Below are 14,492 nucleotides of genomic sequence, written 5' to 3' on the forward strand. Positions count from 1 at the left end.
CTGCAAAGCTGAGATCCACACGCTTCATTTGATGTCCATAACGCATGCGCTGGGCAAAAGGGAAATCCCCTGGCATGCTCCAAAAACTGCGAAGTCAAGAACAAAAAAACGCGATCGCTCCATGCCGTGATTTCCGTGTTCATTTTGTCGCCGCTTGGTCAATCTTTATCCTATCGCAAAGAACTTTATAATTTATATCTCTGGAAAGCTGAGCTCAATACCTTTCCAACGGTGTGTCGTTTGTCGAGATCGGATGCTCTTTCACAGAGTATCAAAAGTTTGTACATTGGTCTATTCACCACGACGATACACATCGCGAACCGAAGCGCGTGTATATACGTCATCAGAGAACCGGCATGGTGTTAACGCGCGCGGATACACGTCATCCGCACGCAAAGGGTTAACAAGACCCAATGTGTGGAAGGCCACAACCAAATTACAAAAAAGGAAGAAACGGGTCATGAGCCTGAAAATCCCCAAATTGGGTTTGAAAAAGAAATCCAGTGATATAACGCACCCACAATGGCAATAGGAAAGTGTACTTCATATCAACCGCACTTCTTATCCCAACATACTTCAGTATGGATGAACACACTCGAGCTCCAGACATTTGCCCGTACTAACCATGAGCATATATTATCAGATTACATACTACTGTACGTGAGTTCTACTGTAGTTCTGAATGTACAGTGATCAGCGCATGTACACACGTGAGAGAGAGAGAGAGAGAGAGAGAGAGAGAGAGAGAGAGAGAGAGAGAAACAGAGAGAGGCAGCACAGCACTCGTACAAGTCTAACGCATTGTACTTGTAGCGCTGTAGAATTTCTACTGGACCATGTCGACATGTCAGGGTTTCATCTTCTATACTATTCAGTTGAAGAAGAAGAAACGATTCAAACGACCACTTGCAACTCACCTGCCGAACTTCTCTGCAAAGTCATGCCCTTCGACATGGACATAGAACTGAGATGGGTTTTCAATGACAGTTACCGTCACGGTCCGTTTGGAGAGGAAAGTTGTAAACGGTGCACGCGGCGCAATATCCGACGCCCACAGTGAAATATCATCATCGTCGCTATCTGTACTATCGTTGTCGATGTCATCATTATTCTCATCATTGTCATCACCGCTGGCCTCTTTGACGGCCTGCTCAGCGACCTTGCGCTGGCCAGAGCGAATGAGGCTCTGTTCAAGTGCAAACTGTTCGTCGTGACGCTGCTGCTTCTCTTCCTGCATACGCTGGATGTCCTCAGCTGTAATGGCTCGCTGGGACGGCGCTGCATTGCTTAACGGGGGTCTTTGCTCTGCAACGGCACATGAACAACACACACACACACACGCGCGCGCACGCACACACACACACACACGCTCACGCACACACACACACACACACACACACACACACACACACACACACACACACACACACACGAGGAAACAAGATAATAGCATCACTGGAAGTTGCGGTGCATCCAGATCAAAACTGTACCACAACTCAAGTTTGTCACATACTGGTGACAGCATATGGGGACAGTGTATGCAGGCCAGTTCATCTTGCACATGGGTGATGGACGTTTACAGGGGACTTTACAATATAAGTTGACACTTCCTGTGCAAAGGCAGGCTCTTCCATTGACTTGACAGAAAGTTGTGTGAAAAGGTGGACAGAAAAGAGAAGAATCTAGCACAAGCAAACCTGTTCGACAGGGAAAACAGGCACTTCTACCGATACAACCTAGCAACTCACGAGTTCCTTGGTGTTCCTCAGGACCATCATCACTGTCATTATCATCATATTCATCTTCAGCACCTCCAATGCGGAAGTCACTCGGTCTGGGCTTGGAGCGAACAGAGGAGTTGACTCTGGCTGTGAAGTCAAGATGAGTTGCGGCTGAAGATCTGCCAGCTGTGTGAGTTGCACCCATGTTGCTTGACGCAGCAGCAGCAGTAGCAGCAGCAATAGGAGCAGGAGGGCCACTGGACCTGGTAGAAGCTCTCATCTGTTGCCTATCGGCAGAGGAAAAGTGTGACGGGCGCTTGCTAGGCGATTGGTGCAAGTCTGCTGTGGTGCTTCTGTCTTGGAAATCGCCCATTGGTCTGGGTGGAGTTGTTCCCGGTGGCCGGGTTGGTGGAAGGTCATACACGTCGTAGGCAGGCCGCTTAGATAAGGCCTTGGGCGACTGCTCGTGCTGGCACAGTCCAGGTGCTGGTGTTGATGCTGGGTGAGACATGCGCGTTGCTTCCACAGAGCTATCCACTGTAGCAGCAAGTCGACGGCCATGCTCATTCGCAGAGTACACGATATCATCAGACGCATCCATTGAAGCAAAGGCCGTGCTCAACTCTGACTTCATGGGGTCCTGGTCCTGCTGCTGCTGCTGCCATGGCTTCTGATGCTGATGCTGCTGCTGCCATGGCTTATGCGGAGAAGGGGGAGATGACTGGTAGTGAACACTCTCATCATAAGTTGATCTGCACACCGAAAACACAGAAAAGGAATGGAAAGCTGAAATCTTACAAAGTTGAGCACAAAACACATCATCCCATTGACTCACTGCTGTGAGCGGCCCAGCCCCAGGGAGCAGCTTCAAGTGTACCAGTGATCAGCTGTCACCGCACACAACCTACTGTGTACAGTCTGCACACACAGCCAACAAAGAAAGCGCATGTCACTTGCAGCACGTACATGTACAGAGGTGACCTGGATCGACAGCCAACGAGCTTCACTCACCCATACGATGCTACTCCCAGTCGCACTAATTCATCGGAGATGATCACATCATGGTCAGACTGTGTATCCACCAGACTCACTGGTGTACAGCCGGTATCCAGTACGGCGTCTACAACAGCACACAGCATGTGTTCACGTTAACTTCATTGTTAAGAGTGCAGAGACTGAACTGGCATACAGTGCCGTTCTTCGTCTTTTAAACGCATGGGGCAGCGAAATACATTGAATGTAGTTCAAGTACCAGAAGAGTCTGGGTAGTTAACGTACTGGCAGACCATAGCAACAAACATACGGCTGCAGACGGGGATGACCGGTACATGGAAACACAGCAAACCAGCACATGCATGACATCACGTAATGCATGCGTCCGGTCCAGGATGTAGTAGCAGAAATGCCAGGACAGTAGAAGACAGTGAGTGGATACAACATGCAAGCGAACAGAGCCTACACACTGCACCTGGGTAGGACACTGAGCAGTTAACCATTCGACAAACTGACAGGCGGGGAGTGTGCAGGCAGCAGAGCAAGCACATGCACGCGCACACGCGCACACACACACACACACACACACACACACACACACACACACACACATGTATAGCACTTACCCGTCACCTGAAGCACACAGCCGTTCTGACAGCAACTTTCCAATTTCTCACCAGCCTAGGACGCACATGCAAGCACACACACACACACACGCACACACACACACACACACACACACACACACACACACACACACACACACACACACACACACACACACACACACCAACAATCTAATCAAAGGCGGAATGAGCACACTACACATCCATGAACTGCGTACAGAACTCAGTATCTGCTAGGAGCAACCACCTCTAGCCAGGCACAAACTCATGAAGAGCATAAAGGCAGGAAGGAGGCCATCAAAAAAAAGAAAGAAGCTGAAATGGGAAACAAAACAAGACACGCATCCCAAGCCCTTACCCGAGATGGCCACGTCACAGCACCTCTTGCGGGAACGAGATCTGGCAGACAGCAGTGTAGAGCCTGTAAGAATAGTGCATGGACACCAAGTAGAAAACAGTGCTATAGGGATAGTACATGGACACCAAGTAGAAAACAGTGCTATAGGGATAGTACATGGACACCAAGTAGAAAACAGTGCTATAGGGATAGTACATGGACACCAAGTAGAAAACAGTGCTATAGGGATAGTACATGGACACCAAGTAGAAAACAGTGCTATAGGGATAGTGCATGGACACCAAGTAGAAAACAGTGCTATAGGGATAGTACATGGACACCAAGTAGAAACACAGTGCTATAGGGATAGTACATGGACACCAAGTAGAAACACAGTGCTATAGGGATAGTACATGGACACCAAGTAGAAAACAGTGCTATAGGGATAGTACATGGACACCAAGTAGAAAACAGTGCTGTCGGGCGCCGAAGAACGACCAGGCTAGAATTTCACCAAGCGCAGCATGCCAATGTATACATGGCGACTCAACTGTGCATAGACTGCATGCAGTACATGGAAATAAGAACAGCCTGAGCTACAAGGCTGATCCCCAGTTCTTCGGCGACCGGCAGTACTGCAGTACAGGGACACTAAGCAGGATAATAGTACATGGAAACCGAGCAAGTAGCATTCCGCGAAGAACACACTTGCTATTGAAGCGTACTGACAATCTTGGCTCCATTCACACTCCATTCAAGTGACATCTCTGAGGGTGTATGCACGCAGCATGGGCGTAGAAGAGCAAAGCATGCATGAAGTACGAGTAGTGCACTGCACAGTGCCCTGTGATCACACTACAGGCCACAATGTACTGTCTGTAAAACTGGGCATTTTCGGTGGCGTAATATTTTCGGTAGTTCCCAAAATCAACGGGTCAATAGCGCGAAAATTTCGGTAAACCAGGTTTCCAGGTTCAAACATGCATTTTGCGCACTGTGTGGCCAGGCATTGTTGAATTTTAGGTCACAGTTTGTTTTAGGTAAAAATGACCTGGAACGAAGTTCAGAAAGTGGTGGACATCATGCAACTGCATTGTAAATAGAAGGGGGTTCGTCAACTGACAACCGCTCTATTTGAACTTAGAAGCTGCGACTTCGGCGGTAATAGTCATGAAGTTGGTTGCTCCAACGAGGAGCACACGCTTCTTGCCGAACTCTCTATTTGAAGTTATCGAAAATAAAACACCACCGAATTTTCCTGGTTTTACAGTAGGTACTACGACTAGTAGTACAGTAGTGCTGTTAGTGTTACTATACCTGACAGTAGGTAGTACAGTAGTGCTGTTAGTGTTACTATACCTGACAGTAGGTAGTACAGTAGTGCTGTTAGTGTTACTATACCTGACAGTAGGTAGTACGACTAGTGCTGTTAGTGTTACTATACCTGGCAGGGCAGTTTCTGGTACTCTGGTGGGATATGGTAGAGTTTTGTGAGCTTCACCTCCTCACAGTTCCCATAGTCGACAAACTGGACTGTAGCGTGGTGCTTTCCGGTCAGATCTGCGAGAGCCGGGTTAGAGCAGAAACGAGAAAGAAACTTTTCACCATTTTTTTTCTTTCTAAAGCAAGCACATCGTCCTTCTGCGGACTTTCCGTGCGCTCTGGATGGCAGTTGTGAGTCAGGCAAGTGTCAATTCAAGTCGGCAGAAAAAGCGCGAGCTCCCAAGTAGGGAGCAACACACTAGCAGACAGCTCTCAACAGCAATTCCTGAACCAATATGCCATTCAGCAACGTCATCTCAGTCCTTTTATCTACATCAGGTATACATGTACGCAGTTGGATTTCGACAACATTGTGCATATACACTAGGGGTGAAAGTTGGCAATGAGATCCCGAGTTCGAGTACTCTGATTTTCTGCGATCGAATATTCGAGTATTCGAGTATCCTTCATCTCCTAAAATTGTACACAAAGGGCCTTCAAATCGCAGGATACAACCCCGATTGAACCGAGTAGCAATCATTTTTTTTCTCAGGTACATGTATATTGGTTGGTGGGTCATTTGGGCTCCCTCTACTCATGAACAAATGTTCCCCACACAGTCTGCACATCAATATCTGCCGACTGCTGCTCTGAAACTTCAGATTCAGTGGTAAAGGCATGTACCATGTATGAACGAGTACTCTGATTTATTCCGAGTACGATTATTTTTGAAAAAACCGAGCGAGTACTCGAGTACTCGGTATAATTGTTTCACCCCTAATATACACGTATCTGCACTCAATCACTTATGCACATGAGCACACATAATGCATATAGCAGCGGCAGCAGCAACAGCACACTAAAAATATTATATCTCTGGTGTTCCTTCACCAATTTTCATGAACAAAGCATCTACATTTCGAGAGGAACCTTGGCTATCACGTCGAAGTTATCCGAAGTCTCTAGGAGGCACGATGCAGCCGTGGTAAGACTCGAAGTCGGAGGAAAACTGAAAAATTCACTCCGATCGAAAATTTCAAAATTTCATGCTGCGGTTGGCGGGGGATTTCCCCGGAATTAGGGCTGAAACGATTATACCAATTACTCGGCAAGCGATCGATAATTCCTTATCAATCAAGTAATCGTTACGTTATAGATTACTCGTTAGAGATTTTGAGTCCAGAAAGTACTGAAAACCCTCGTTTTTGTGAAGTTTGAATCAGTTTCCGCTGTGAGTATGCAGTTGCCAGGGGCATGGTGCATATTCTGAGGTTAAATTGGCTTCAAACCTACCCTGTCACTAATGCAGAATTTTGGTATAATGAAGGCCTAGCTTTCGGAAACAGAGTAATTTTTGCGCAAAAATCTAACACTATTTGCTAACACACAGGCAGGCACAGGCAGGCATAGTGGGATGGTCTAAGACCATGATTGAGAAACAGAGGGTACCAGGTTCAAGTCCTGCTTGGAAGCGGAAGGATTTTTTCCAGCCGTGCTGCGACCCACAGTTAATTGGGAACTCGTGGCCTGGCACGAGGGTAACATGGATGCAGCTAATGGGATTTCGGTCTTTGACCACTTGGTGGTGGGTCTGATCTACTCACCTCCCACCGTTCAGGCGCTGCATCTGCGCCTTTGATCCTAGAGGGTGGTGGCGTTCCCACGGCGGATGCGGAAAACTCGGCTTCCAGCCGAGTCTCACGCGAACCGTGAAATTTATTATTTTTTTATTTATTTATTTGCTAACAATAATAATCGATTAATCGATAGTTAAGCTAAAGAGTAATCGATAGGTGAAAATCCACGATCGTTTCAGCACTACCCGGAATGCTACGTCATACTCAAGCATGCTGCACGCCAAAATTGTGCGCTTGAAACGAGCTTTCCGCTGTAGTTTCTTTGAAGTCGATGTGATCAAGGAGAATGGAATGGCGGCGGTTTGAACTTTGCTGGAGCTGTTCGCGCACGGCTGCGGTTTTGAGCGGCGTTCTAGGCCACGAAGAGCAGAGGCCGTGCAGGTAGCTGGCTTGAGTGTGGTATTGGTCGCTTCGTCTTGGAAATACCTTTCCAGCGGTGGCTAGTTTGTAAAAATCGGCGAATGTTTTGGTAGAGATACAAGCGAAAGTGCATGTTATTTGAAGGTGAGTAAATTGTCGTACTTTCAGTGGGGTCACAAAGGGTTAACCCTTTATGGACTGAACTCAATGTATGTGGAGAATTGTGCCCTCAAATTCTTTACATTGAATTGGACGTAACTTTAGTTTCAATGGGACAATTGTCATCATCTTGGGCATCCTGGAAAGCCCTTGACGAGAGGAACACGATGAGCCCAAACTCGAGTCCACGAGATGCGCTGGACCAGTGCTGCAAGCCAGCGAAGGCGTTTCAGCGCGGGCCTCGCGCTCTAGATCTCCATCCGCCATTTCACTTTCCTTGCTCGTGTGTAGCTGAAATATTTTGTTGGCACTCGCGGAAACCCCTGTTCGAATTTGAATGAGTGTACCCTTGCCAACAGGCGACGAGTTCAGGGAAAATCCCGGCCGTTCAGTCACGCATCACGGCCCTGAGTTGACCGTGACAAACGTTACGCGCGTCGTAACTCACTCACCGTTCATCCTATCGCTTCGTGAATTGTTCGAGACGACAGCTGAGAGTTTTCTCTTTTTCCTACATATTTCGTTCTCTCTAAACAACTGAGAATTGACCAAGTTACGGTAGTTTGAACATATTTGAAAAGTGTAGAATTCATCGATCACCGGTGATCGATAAAAGTATGTGCCGTCGGTAAAGGGTTAATATCATCATCGACTGTGATCTTACCGAGAATTTTGCCTCTATACCATTGAGCGTCCACACTATATTGCACACAGCAGAACGACCCTGGACAAGAAAATACAAACAAATGCAAACGCAGACACTGTTATGTTATGGCGTAATGTCGTACAACTTAAGCTCTACTGTGTATGCACGCACGCACTTCTTTGAGAGTCTTCTCTGTCGTTTACAGATTGAATCTTCTCCGTTTTTTCCACTTCATGTATTCTAACTACTTGTGTCTTGTCTACCGAACCTAACATGGCGCAGTGAACTACTAGTAACCTGAGTACGGAATATTTGACAGCCTGTAGTTGTCCGTGAATTCTGTAGCCTTTTATTTTCAAACAGATTGATCGTGTAGCATAAGTGTCTTGTAGTTGTAGAATTTGTAGAATTGTCGTGATGGCGGAACCTGGAAGCTCCCCGATCAGTGCAGAAATTGCATCCCTGCTCGCCTTGATGCAGCAGCAGATGAAAGTGGCCGAGGCACGCGAGACTCGCCTCACCACACTGGTTGAAAATGCAACGCGCGACAACCAGGGACCACGCAGCACCTCGACATCTCACAATCAGAAACCAATTTCTGTCGAGCGACCTGTATTGCTCAGCATCGCAACCATGGCCGATTTCACGGCATGGGAGGAGGCTTGGAACGACTATGCTGTGTGTCAGCACCTCGCCAGCCAAAGTCGTGAGACTCGGGTGTCAGCACTTCGTCAGGCTTTCGATGCAGATATTCGCCGTTTCATGCGAGATAAGATGTAATTGTCGTCTCCCACAATGCCGATGCTCCGGAGATCATAATAGCCGTGAAAGCGTATATCCGACGGCAGCGGAACCCCCTCCTTGATCGGATTGCGTTTTACAATAGGAAGCACCAGCAAAATGAGTCGTTTGACTCCTTCTTCACAGCAATGAGGGAACTGTTTGCACAGTGCGATTTCCCTGACATGGAGCTGTGTAGCACATGTACACCTCAGCTGTGTAGTACTTGCCCCCAGAGCCTCCGCAAGGTGACGGACGACATGATGCGGGACCGCATCGTAGTTGGCATAGCCAATGACGACACATGCCACACGCTCCTGGCAGCTCCGTCCCTCACCCTGGAAACCGCGGCTAAGATTTGCAGGGCTGAGGAAGTTGTAGTACCCCAATTTGTTGGTCAACAATCGTGCCACCATTTGATCCGCCAGATGCAGAATGTTTGGATGTATATACATTGATTTGTGTGCTTCCTGGCAATCAATGCCACATCATGCGCATTGCTTCATCAACCAAGAAGGTTCAGCTAGAGAAAGCGATGTTGGAAGGGCAGCACTCGAGAGAGGATCTCTCACCCCTTGCTGCCGGGGAACTGTTGATTCGATTCAGCCAGGGAAATTTCCTGGATGGACATTGCCTCATCCTGGAACTAGCAAGCAAAGGTGTCACAGACTTTGGCGATCTATCAGAAGCTGATGACTCCTTCCTGCTTCACGTGATGGTGAAACCGAAGGAGTCGTATTTCAGGATATCGCGCTATATCAACGAAGTCGTGATGAGTGGAATTCATGATGCATTCCACGGAGGTGAAGATGTCGGTGTCGTAGAATTTATGAGGATTGTAAAGCTACTGAATGGTAGAACATGTTCGAGGCTCTCCGACCTACACCTAGTTGAATCGGAAGCCATGCAGATCGCCACACGATCAACGGAGGTTACAGATTGAATCTTCTCCGTTTTTCTACTTCGTGTATTCTAACTAATAAACTACTTGTGTCTTGTCTACCGAACCTAACAGACCCCTTGAAAAAATTCGACCCGGTTGACGGCATGGACTGAAGAGAACTAAGTTGAGTTTCTTGAGCGAGTAACGTGTGTTGGCATCAGAGAGCAAGTGCACCGATTTCGAAGTCGGATCAAGCACTTGCAACGCACATGATCCACACTTTATTTCTCCTCAGCTGCGATCAAAAAACAAAAAAACAAAAAAATTCAAGGTTCGCTAGAGATTCAGTTAGACTGAGTTCTCAGCATCCGTAGGAACGCCACCACCCTGCAAAGATCTAAGGCGCAGAGGCGGCCCCTAAAGCGGTGGGAGGTGAGTAGATCAGCCCACCAGCAAAGTGGTCAAAGATCGCTGTGATCAAGCAGTGCTTGAAATGTTCTCACGTCCGTCAAGGATTGAAGTGGGACTATTGCAAACAGTTATCGACACAGAAAAAATCCAAAACAAGCTGGGATTCGTCTCAAAGTGATACACCAATATTTCCAGACTTCTATCAAGAAATACAGGTACATGTAGATTGGTTGACTAGCAAAGGCAAGCATATTTGTTGGGAAATCCCAGCACTGAACATCTACAGGCTGTACCAGACGGCTCTTTGGTGCTACAGGTCAGTTTATTGTACTACTCCTTACTCTGTAACTCAAAGAGTATCCTGCCACAGATCAATCTGCGCGCCTACGTATGGTACTGTAAGACCAGATATTTAAACGTCAAGTAAAGTTAACGATCTCCGGATTTTTTGGGTTAACGAGGTGAAATTCTAACGAATTCTGTCTCAAAACTGGCAAATGACTGTACATATCGTTTAGTACATAACGACTTCAAATGTTAACGATTTTTTTAAATTCGTTACATCGTTAGAATTAAATGTTCGTTAACATTACTGGTCTTACAGTACATGCTTTGGTAACCATCTTGCCCGCAGGGTGAAAATGATTCTGAGGGTCAAACTGGCCGCGTATACTCGTGTCATCTCCCGGGATTTACTACTCTCTGGTGCACGGCACAGCAAAGTACGCAGATGATTAATACAACTTACCCGGAAAGGCATGAGGTGCTTGCTTGTTTGGTAACAGATTGGAAAATTTGGCAGTGAGTTTCTCTGTCATTCGCTGGATAATAGCCGAATTCTCAAGCTAACGGAGGCACACACACACCCCCACACACACGTACACACACACGTACACACACGCACGGATATATGCATAAAAAGTAGTTATAGTGGTAGTATTTAATTGTGTTCCTTAGCAAGTGTTCAAATGCACGTAGCTGAGGTAGAGTGTTTTCTCACATCTTTGTCAGCTAACTAAATTCGTGTGTAAAGTGATTGATCATGGCATGCGGACATTAAAATTAACATGGCCGACATCACGTGACCCATTGACGCAGGAGTTGATTGGAGTTGTAACCAACATGGCTGTCCTGTTTAGCCATGTGATAGATGTGAAGTCACTCTAGCGCATCAACCTTTCTCTGAAATCTTCTGCATTCTCTGCCAATCCCCCCCGCGACTACCAGCCAGCATAGTCAGGCCTAATGACACAGGGACACTTGCGCGTGAAAACAATCCTTAAGGATAAGACGATGCACTCATAACTCCGAATTACATACATGTACATTCTGACGGGGAAAGGCCATAGACATGGCATGTGACGTCACCATTTTCACACAAAGTGACAAAAGAGTGGTAATATTTCCACACAAAGTGACAAAAGAGTGGTAATATTTCCACTGAAACTCGCCCAAAGGGTGCACGGTAGACCAAAGTGCCCGTAACTTCGGGGTTCGGATAACCGAGGTACGGGCGCACTACTAACCAGCTGGACGTAGAAGTCAGCAGGTGATGTAGCACACGACACTTGCACATCACACAAGGTGTCAGCTAGCAGTCGTAGGGTGGGAAGCTCTAGCATACCTACAGATAACAAACAACAAGGACATAATTATATGCTACAGTCGTCGCCAAAAAAATCCGGCCAATGCTATGCTAGCTACCGGTAGCTGTACGTGGCCGCATGCACTGCACTGCCACTGCTAGTGCTATGTGCGCGCGCTCAAAGCCTAGCTAGTGCCAGTACGGCAGTAGTGGCAGTGCACGGCACATAACATGCTCTGCTGCCGGACCTGCACTCTGCATGTGCAGGGCACAGTCAGTCTGTGCTATGCTCGACTGCCAGCAGGCAGAGTGCAGCGCGGACTGTTTTAGTTCAGTGCTGTGCTGGTATACCCTCTACTGTCTGTAAATGCATGCATGCGACAGGCACCATGCCACTGTACATGTATCCATGGCATTGGCCGGATTTTTTTGGCGACGACTGTATGTATGTATGTATGCATGTATGCATGTATGCATGCATGCACACAAACAGACATACAGTGTAGATGCAATCGCGGAAATAAATGCAACAGGACGTACATCGAAGCGGGCTGCAATCCACGAGGTAAAATATCTAATTTAGCAAGATCGTGGCCCGTCCATCATAGAGTTGTTGGTTATATTAGCAATATCAAAAGCCAGCACATGATAGCACTATCTCCTCAACAACAAACCTAGATCAGGTGTTGGCTTTGGCGCCGCCTGTTGTGGTGCTCCCTTTGCAAACCGGGCGTGTTTCGAGTACACAAGGGCGTCCACAACAGATGGAGTTGAATCGCGGGTGATGCCTCGCAGGTCAACAAGGTGCCGCTGGCCACGACTACTATCCACAACCTGAGCAGAACACATACACATGAGATGCCGACATTCGCACTACAGTACCAGTACACTGGTGGCCGTTGGGCATGTGAAAATAGGACCGGGCCATCACATCAGAACCACGCCAAGAAATAGTACACACAGCTCAGTGTGGGATGCCTGATTTTAATACACAGGTGGTTGCGCAACAGCCCACGTAGAGTCTGCCATGGACTCAGACTGAGAGTTCCCCAGCAATGCTATGCATACAGTTGAGTACTGATGAAGTGAGGCACAAATACGAGCAAATAGAGCAACAAATTCATCGTTAATTACATTCACTAATACGAACCTTGACAAAGAATTTCTTCTCATACGCCAACGCGTGAAAAGCCTCCACAACTTCCTTTGGCCAACTATCACCCTAGTCAGAGAGGCAAACGAAAGAGACCAATCATCTAGGGCTGTTATCAATAGAGCGCATCAATTATTTACGTCACTGATTCACATCTGCACCACTTGGCATTACCCATGGCCTAAAAGACGCTCGAGAGAGAGAGAGGGGTGTGTGCACAGACTCGCACTGCTCATTCATTTTCCTCATGTTCCTTATACTTCACCATGTCCTTTATTTCGCCTTTGGGCATCTACATACATGTACAACGCATGCACTGCTCGTACATGTTTGCACGCACTGCACTGATTGGGGCAACCAATATGCAACCTGATACGCTTGGCTGCGTTCTGCGTGCAGCATGCAGATATAAGATACACAGGACTGTGCGCCTGTCCCGGCTCTGGGTCACACTCACAGCTCGGCGATCGAACATACAACGTATATTACAGCAGTTTGGAGATCTCAAACTGTAAAGTTGTTTTCTGGTGATTCTGGTGATTCTTGCTCAGCATTGCTAGTCTCCGATACGACAGCTAGGGTGAAGATTGCTGGGCAGCTCAGTGCTCCCTTCTCGACCAATATCGGAGTGGTTCAGGGAGACCTGATGTCTCCGGCCATGTTCATTGTCTACGCAGAAGGTGCGATGAGGCAGGTGAGAGCAGCCTGCACCTCCCCTTCATGCCTGTCTACTCATTTCTCACAGTATGCAGAGGACACCACAATACATGACACTGATCGTGATGCTGTGGTGGCCGCTGCAGCGAAATGTGAGCCAATTTTCGCCCAGGATGACCTGAGATTAAATGTAACAAAAACTCAATTTGTACCTCCTTCCTAGGATGATGACGCATGAAGAAAGACGAAGCTACTCGGAAGTCTCTTGGGATCTGGAAGTGACATCGAGAACCGTATCAATGCCGCTAACCGAGCGTTTGGCACCATAGCCTGGAAGAGACACACTTTATATCTAGATTGCTTATGTTTACCACACTTATCCTTCCGGTTCTATTATACAACTGTGGTCTGTGGACCTTGACAGTAGCACTCGGCAACAGGCTCGACACGTGGCATCGCCGCAAACTACGATCCATTCTTGGCGTAGTGTATCCCCAAAAAATATCGAACAAAAACTTATACAAGCTGTCCAACCAAAAAAATTGCCTATCACTAGAACATGCAGGGAACGGCGCTTGTTATGGTTCGGCCATGTAATCAGAGAAGGCAGTGACTCAACATCCTACAAAGCTCAAAGACTTTCAATCGACACCAAAGACATCAAGAAGCCCAGAGGACGCCCCGTAACCAGATGGATCGACACCATCAAGAATGACTTTAAGACAATAAACGTTTCCATTGCCGAAGCGGAAGCTATTTCTCAAGACAGGGAAGCTTGGCTCGGCATTGTGAATCAATGTACTAACTTATCATGTCAAAACATCTGCGCTTACTCAAATAAATTATCTTTTTTGGTAATAACATTCTGTACTTAATAATATTAAGTACAGAATGTAATAATTATTATATTCCTCATGTCTAGGCTCATGGTGGAATCGAGGTAGTTTTTCCCTGCAAAAACAGAATGGAGAAGGTGTGTATGTCATGTATTTCTCGTTTTCTCTAACTCTTTTACCGACAGATGCGTTAGCCCCATGGGTGATCTCACCCATGGGGTACATG

At 47.1% G+C, this 14,492-nt stretch overlaps 1 protein-coding gene across 1 annotated transcript in view; it reads right to left on the reverse strand.

Moving 5' to 3' along the window:
- Positions 1 to 14,492, reverse strand: part of LOC135804782 (uncharacterized) — a 49,078-nt gene that overhangs the window by 13,480 nt on the left and 21,106 nt on the right. Inside the window, exons 19-29 of the mRNA XM_065318738.1 lie at positions 12,771 to 12,842; positions 12,295 to 12,454; positions 11,562 to 11,659; positions 10,784 to 10,880; positions 7,980 to 8,039; positions 5,122 to 5,237; positions 3,699 to 3,761; positions 3,341 to 3,395; positions 2,733 to 2,841; positions 1,749 to 2,473; positions 918 to 1,305 (exon numbers count right to left, since the gene is read on the reverse strand). Coding sequence (XP_065174810.1) covers positions 918 to 1,305; positions 1,749 to 2,473; positions 2,733 to 2,841; positions 3,341 to 3,395; positions 3,699 to 3,761; positions 5,122 to 5,237; positions 7,980 to 8,039; positions 10,784 to 10,880; positions 11,562 to 11,659; positions 12,295 to 12,454; positions 12,771 to 12,842 — 1,943 coding nt within the window. The remainder of the gene's footprint in view (positions 1 to 917; positions 1,306 to 1,748; positions 2,474 to 2,732; positions 2,842 to 3,340; positions 3,396 to 3,698; positions 3,762 to 5,121; positions 5,238 to 7,979; positions 8,040 to 10,783; positions 10,881 to 11,561; positions 11,660 to 12,294; positions 12,455 to 12,770; positions 12,843 to 14,492) is intronic.

The sequence above is a fragment of the Sycon ciliatum genome, chromosome 1, assembly GCF_964019385.1.
Source record: "Sycon ciliatum chromosome 1, ocSycCili1.1, whole genome shotgun sequence".
NCBI classification, from domain to species: Eukaryota; Metazoa; Porifera; class Calcarea; order Leucosolenida; family Sycettidae; genus Sycon; species Sycon ciliatum.